This window comes from Mya arenaria, chromosome 5 (genome assembly GCF_026914265.1).
Source record: "Mya arenaria isolate MELC-2E11 chromosome 5, ASM2691426v1".
In the NCBI taxonomy this organism is placed as follows: Eukaryota; Metazoa; Mollusca; class Bivalvia; order Myida; family Myidae; genus Mya; species Mya arenaria.
In genome coordinates, this window is record NC_069126.1 from 16,390,210 (window position 1) to 16,396,912 (window position 6,703).

The 6,703-nt window shown below is 41.9% G+C and overlaps 2 protein-coding genes across 2 annotated transcripts; one reads left to right on the forward strand and one right to left on the reverse strand.

Moving 5' to 3' along the window:
- Positions 1-529: 529 nt before the first annotated feature.
- On the forward strand, positions 530-5,066 carry LOC128235480 (uncharacterized). The gene is made up of 3 exons (XM_052950296.1): positions 530-2,440; positions 3,043-3,180; positions 4,947-5,066. The coding sequence occupies exons 1-3, from the start codon at positions 530-532 to the stop codon at positions 5,064-5,066; spliced, it is 2,169 nt and encodes a 722-aa protein (XP_052806256.1).
- A 370-nt stretch (positions 5,067-5,436) lies between these two features.
- LOC128235481 (integumentary mucin A.1-like) lies at positions 5,437-6,120 on the reverse strand. The gene has a single exon (XM_052950297.1). It carries the CDS (start codon positions 6,118-6,120, stop codon positions 5,437-5,439), a length of 684 nt encoding a protein of 227 aa, XP_052806257.1.
- Between the last annotated feature and the right edge of the window lie 583 nt (positions 6,121-6,703).

Here is a 6,703-nt window from a genome sequence, read left to right on the forward strand (position 1 = left end):
CTTATGGAAGTAACGTGGGCAGTTCGAGCAAAAGGAGTTATGGAAGTAACGTGGGCAGGTTGAGCAACAGGACTTACGGAAGTAACTTAAGTTATGGAAGTAACGTGGGCAGTTTGAGCAACAGGAGTTATGGCGGTAACGTGGGCAGTGTGAGTAACAGGCGTTATGGAAGGAACGTGAGCAGTTTGAGCAACAGAAGTTGTGGAAGGAACGTGAGCACTTTGAGTAACAGGCGTTATGGAAGGAACGTGAGCAGTTTGAGCAACAGAAGTTATGGAAGGAACGTGAGCAGTATCATCAACCGGAGTTATGGGAGTAACGTGAACAGTTTGGTCAACAGTAGTTATGGAAGTATGTAACGTGAACAGTGTGATCAACAGGAATTATGGAAGTAACGTGGGCAGTTTGAGCAACAGGAGTTATGGAGGTAACGTGGGCAGTTTGAGCAACAGGAGTAATGGAGGTAACGTGGGCAGTTTGAGCAACAGGAGTTATGATGGTAACGTGGTCAGTTTGAGCAACAGGAGTTATGGAAGTATGTAACGTGGGCAGTTTGAGCAACAGGAGTTATGGAAGTTACGTGGGCAGTTTGAACAACAGGAGTTATGGAAATTACGTGGGCAGTTTGAACAACAGGAGTTATGGAAGAAACGTGGGCAGTTTGAGCAACAGGAGTTATGGACGTAACGTGAGCAGTTTGAGCAACAGGAGTTATGGAAGTAACGTGGGCAGTTTGAGCAACAGGAGTTATGGAAGTAACGTGAGCAGTTTGAGCAACAGGAGTTATGGAAGTAACGTGAGCAGTTTGAACAACAGGAGTTATGGAAATTACGTGGGCAGTTTGAACAACAGGAGTTATGGAAGTAACGTGAGCAGTTTGAGCAACAGGAGTTATGGAAGTAACGTGAGCAGTTTGAGCAACAGGAGTTATGGAAGTAACGTGAGCAGTTTGAGCAACAGGAGTTATGGAAGTAACGTGACCAGTTTGAGCAACAGGAGTTATGGAGGTAACGTGACCAGTTTGAGCAACAGGAGTTATGGAAGTAACGTGAGCAGTTTGAGCAACAGGAGATATGGAGGTAACGTGGACAGTTTGAGCAACAGGAGTTATGGAGGTAAGTGGGGCAGTTTGGGCAACAGGAGTTATGGAAGTAACGTGGGCAGTTTGAGCAACAGGTCTTATGGAGGTAACGTGGGCAGTTTGAGCAATAGGAGTTATGGAGGTAACGTGAACGTGATCAATTTGAGCAACAGGAGTTATGGAGGTAACGTGAGCAGTTTGAGCAACAGGAGTTATGGAAGTAACGTGGGCAGTTTGAGCAACAGGTCTTATGGAGGTAACGTGGGCAGTTTGAACAACAGGAGTTATGGAGGTAACGTGAACGTGAGCAGATTGAGCAACGGGAGTTATGGAAGTAACGTGAGCAGTTTGAGCAACAGGACTTATGGAAGTAACGTGAGCAGTTTGAGCAACAGGAGTTATGGAGGTAACGTGAGCAGTTTGAGCAACAGGAGTTATGGAAGTAACGTGAGCAGTTTGAGCAACAGGAGATATGGAAGTAACGTGAGCAGTTTGAGCAACAGGAGTTATGGAGGTAACGTGAGCAGTTTGAGCAACAGGAGTTATGGAAGTAACGTGAGCAGTTTGAGCAACAGGAGATATGGAAGTAACGTGAGCAGTTTGAGCAACAGGAGTTATGGAGGTAACGTGGGCAGTTTGAGCAACAGGAGATATGGAGGTAACGTGGACAGTTTGAGCAACAGGAGTTATGGAGGTAACGTGAGCAGTTTGAGCAACAGGAGTTATGGAAGTAACGTGAGCAGTTTGAGCAACAGGAGTTATGGAAGTAACGTGAGCAGTTTGAGCAACAGGAGTTATGGAAGTAACGTGACCAGTTTGAGCAACAGGAGTTATGGAGGTAACGTGACCAGTTTGAGCAACAGGAGTTATGGAAGTAACGTGAGCAGTTTGAGCAACAGGAGATATGGAGGTAACGTGGACAGTTTGAGCAACAGGAGTTATGGAGGTAAGTGGGGCAGTTTGGGCAACAGGAGTTATGGAAGTAACGTGGGTAGTTTGAGCAACAGGTCTTATGGAGGTAACGTGGGCAGTTTGAGCAATAGGAGTTATGGAGGTAACGTGAACGTGATCAGTTTGAGCAACAGGAGTTATGGAGGTAACGTGAGCAGTTTGAGCAACAGGAGTTATGGAAGTAACGTGGGCAGTTTGAGCAACAGGTCTTATGGAGGTAACGTGGGCAGTTTGAACAACAGGAGTTATGGAGGTAACGTGAACGTGAGCAGTTTGAGCAACAGGAGTTATGGAAGTAACGTGAGCAGTTTGAGCAACAGGAGTTATGGAGGTAACGTGAGCAGTTTGAGCAACAGGAGTTATGGAGGTAACGTGGGCAGTTTGAGGAACAGAAAGTATGGAAGTATCGTGAGCAATTTTAGTAACAAGAGTTATTGAAATAACGTGGGCAGTTTAAGTAACAGGAGTTATGGAGGTAACGTGAGCAGTTTGAGCAACAGGAGTTATGGAAGTAACGTGAGCAGTTTGAGCAACAGGAGTTATGGAGGTAACGTGAGCAGTTTGAGCAACAGGAGTTATGGAGGTAACGTGAGCAGTTTGAGGAACAGAAACTATGGAAGTATCGTGAGCAATTTTAGTAACAAGAGTTATTGAAATAACGTGGGCAGTTTAAGTAACAGGAGATATGGAAGTAACGTGAGCAGTTTGAGCAACAGGAGCAGTTGGAACAGCAGGATATGTAAGAGTAGCATAAACTGTTGGAGCAACAGGAGCAGTTTGAGTAACATGAGTTGTTTGTGTTACGTGAGCAGTTTGAGTAACAGGTACCGTTTGAGCAACATGAGCAGTTAGATAAACAGGTACAGTTTGAGCAACATGAGCAGTTAGATAAACAGGTACAGTTTGAGCAACATGAGCAGTTAGATAAACAGGTACAGTTTGAGCAACATGAGCAGTTAGATAAACAGGTACAGTTTGAGCAACATGAATTGTTTGAGTAACATGAGCAGTTAGATAAACAGGTACAGTTTGAGCAACATGAGCAGTTAGATAAACAGGTACAGTTTGAGCAACATGAGCAGTTAGATAAACAGGTACAGTTTGAGCAACATGAATTGTTTGAGCAACATGAGCAGTTAGATAAACAGGTACAGTTTGTGCAGCAAGAGTTGTGGAGTAACGTTAGCAGTTGGAGTAACAGGAGCTATTTAAGCTTCGTATCAAAAGTAGTTTGAGTTACAGGTTTAGTATGAGTAACAGAAGCTGTGGAGTAGCCGGAGCGGTATTTTAAACAGGCGCAATCGGAGAAACTTGATCAGTTGGTGTAACATGAGCAGTCGGCGTAGTTTAAGCGTTTGGGTTAACATGAGCGGTATGTGTAGCGGGAACAATGAGAGCAATAGGAACCAGAGCCTCCATTATTTTGAACCACATTTATCTGATACATAAAGCGATCTATAAATAGTTATATTCTGCTAAAAATAAACGCCGGGATACAGAATTTCAGCGCGGAAATTGCCGAACAAGCAAAAACTCAAACTCGGACTGCAATATCACCAATCTATTTTATGGTTTTGACGTCATTTTGCTAAACATAGAGCGCATTGAGACAAAAAAAATGGGTTAAAATGACATGAATAGAAGTAGTTCTTTGGAGTTTGCGGTCTTAAGACTACCTGCGCGCATGCGCAGATAGTCTAAAAATGGTCGAAACAATAGATGGAGCAAAATGATCATAGGACCAGTGGAAATAACACGAGCAGTACAGTACCACAAATTATGTGAGCAGCAGGAGTAATGGACGCAGTGGAGCAGGACTTGTGTTGTACGATCTGGGGCAAAGATACAAGTCACTATGTGAATAAGATAAATATACTGCAGAAACGAGTTGCAAAAATAATACTTAATAAACCGATGCGAACACCATCGGCAGAGCTATTCCAAGAATTAAAATGGCTGAATTGTTCATACCGATTCATATACCACTGTGCTGTCCTGGTATACAAAATTATGAATAACAAGGCCCCTTCATATCTGGCAGATGTTGTAACGTTCCCTGACCATAAAACATACCAGTTAAGATCAGTATCGAACAAGGATCTTGTCTTACAGATAACACCTCGTACTAAATACATGGAAACATCATTCACAAATTATAGCAAAAATATATGGAATGACATTCCTTTACATATACGTACCTTGAAAACCCTTAAAACGTTCAAAGGAAATTAAAAGCTTCATTTTTTGTGTGAATGATAAGTTATTTTACATGTTTTTAACATATGTATATGTTTAATTTATAGTCATGTCGTTTAAATGCATGTCTGTCAGTGAATATTTAAGAATGTATGCATTTATAAACAGAATGTTTAATAGTTGTATGTGCAAATGTATCTTTCTAGTTTTTACATTGACAGGTGACTTATTTTCAAGGATAATGTTTGTGTGTTTGTTTTCCTTTTGTTTCTTTACTTTGAATGCCATATTGAAATTTAGAATATATGTTCGCATATGTCTAAATGTGTAACCTTCGGTAAATAAAGCTTTTATTATTATTATCATTATTATTATTATTTATTATTATTATTATTATTATTATTATTATTATTATTATTATTATTATTTATTATTATTATTATTATTATTATTATTATTATTATTATTATTATTATTATTTATTATTATTTATTATTATTATCATTATTATTATTATTATTACAGCCAAAAATGGGGTAACAAGAGCTGTGGGAATATGATTGTGGGGTAAGCAGGTGCAGTGGAAGAAACTCGGGTATTGAGAGTAGCAGAAGAATTAGGATAACAAACACAGTTGCAGGAGCAGTGTAGGTAGTTAGAGCAATGATAATAGCAGTATCGGTGGAACAAACAGAGACTGTTGTTGTACCATGAACAGTGGAATAGCAGGAGCAGGCGGGTCACAAAAGCAGTGAGAGAAGTAGGAGTATTTGTAGTTACTGGAAAAGTGAGCAGGAACAAGTATGAGCTGTGGGATGTTACAGTGATGTTAGAGTAGCAGGGGAAGCGTGAGTAACAGGAACGGTGGAATAAACATTTGAAGCAATGGAAACATTTGGAGTAACATGAGTAGCCGGAACAGTGGAACAGCAGTTGGATTAACAGGAAAAGATTGAGTCACAGGAGCAGTTAGGGTAGCAGGAGAAATTGAAGTAACAGAAGTTCGTGTAGCATAAGCAGTTGGAATAGCAGGAGCATTGGAATATACAGGAGTAGCAGATGTATGGGCAGTTGGCGTAGCAGGAGCAGTTGGAGTAGCAGGAGAAGTTGAAGTAATGCAGGAGAAGTTCGAGTAGCAGGAGCATTTAAAATAACAGGATCAGTTGGAGTAGCAGGAGCAGTTTGTGTAACAGGAACAGTTTGAGTAGCTAGCTCCTAACAGTTTGAGTAGCAGGAGCATTTGGAGTAGCAGTATCAGTTGTAGTAGCAGGAGCAGTTGGAGTAGCAAGAGCAGTTGGAGTAGCAGGATCAGTTGGAGTAGCAGGAGCAGTTTGAGTAGCAGGATCAGTTGGAGAGGCAGGAGCAGTAAGAGTAGCAGGATCAGTTGGAGTAGCAGGGTCAGTTGGAGTAGCAGGGTCAGTTGGAGTAGCAGGATCAGTCTGAGTCGCAGGGTCAGTTGGAGTAGCAGGGTCAGTTGGAGTAGCAGGAAAAGTTGGAGTAGCAGGAAAAGTTGGAGTAGCAGGGTCAGTTGGAGTAGCAGGATCAGTAAGAGTAGCAGGATCAGTTAGAGAAGCAGGATCAGTTGGAGTAGAGCGACGGGAGTAACAAGAGCATTTGGATGAGCGGTTGGAATAGTAGGGGCATGAGTAGTTGGTGTAGCAGGAGCAATTATAGTAACAGGAGCTGTGGTTATAACAGGAACAGTGTTGTAGCAAGGGTAGTTGGATTGACATAGGCAACGGAGATAGGGGAGGGGATCGGAGAAGAGGGTCATTCTGGGAAACAGGAGCCGTGTAGAGTAACTTGAGCCTTGGAAAGAGTAGCAGTGGAAGAAGCAAGAGCAGTGGGAGTAGCAGGATCAATTTAAATAACAGGAGCAGTTTGAGAAACATTATGTATCAGGAGCAATAGGATTAGTAGGAGCAATTGGAGTCATAGGAGCTGTGTGAAGTACAGGAAGAGTATGTCTACATGAGCAGTAGGTGTAACGGGAGCAGCGGGGGTAGCAGCAGCAGTGGAATTATCAGGAGCAATTGAGTTATTAAGAGCATGTGGATTTTGAATTGCAATAGGCGTAACAAGAACAGTAGGAGTAGCAAATTCCACGGATGAGGAAGTTGCAGCGAAGGCAGCTTTAGCAGTTAAGTAAACAATTGAAGTGCTATGCGCATTTTACAGGATGATGTAGTCAGCAGAAGTAGTTGGGATGGCATTGTAATGATCACGGTGGGAGCGAGGATTTGCATGGCAACAATAGGTGCAGATTGAAAAGCAGATACATTAAAAAGGGACCCGGAGAATACCAGACGGGCCTTGCAGCACAAAAAGGATGACATTAGAAATAGCAGCTCAAGCAAAGCGCAGAATTTTCAAGCATTGTTTGGTCTAAATTAAGAATAGACATTGAGACAAAATACTGAAAATAATCTTTACGTTTGTTTTTCTTCAGAATTCGTTGCCAAAATGGTATTATTT

Coding starts and splice junctions, on each gene's coding strand:
- LOC128235480 (XM_052950296.1), top strand. CDS start 530: ATGGAAGTATGTAACGTGGGCAGTTTGAGCAACAGGAGTTATGGAAGT. Junction 2,441..3,042: donor ACAGAAAGTATGGAAGTATC/GTGAGCAATTTT, acceptor TAACATGAGCAG/TTAGATAAACAGGTACAGTT. Junction 3,181..4,946: donor ATGAGCAGTTAGATAAACAG/GTACAGTTTGTG, acceptor TACCATGAACAG/TGGAATAGCAGGAGCAGGCG.
- LOC128235481 (XM_052950297.1), bottom strand. CDS start 6,120: ATGTTTCTCAAACTGCTCCTGTTATTTAAATTGATCCTGCTACTCCCA.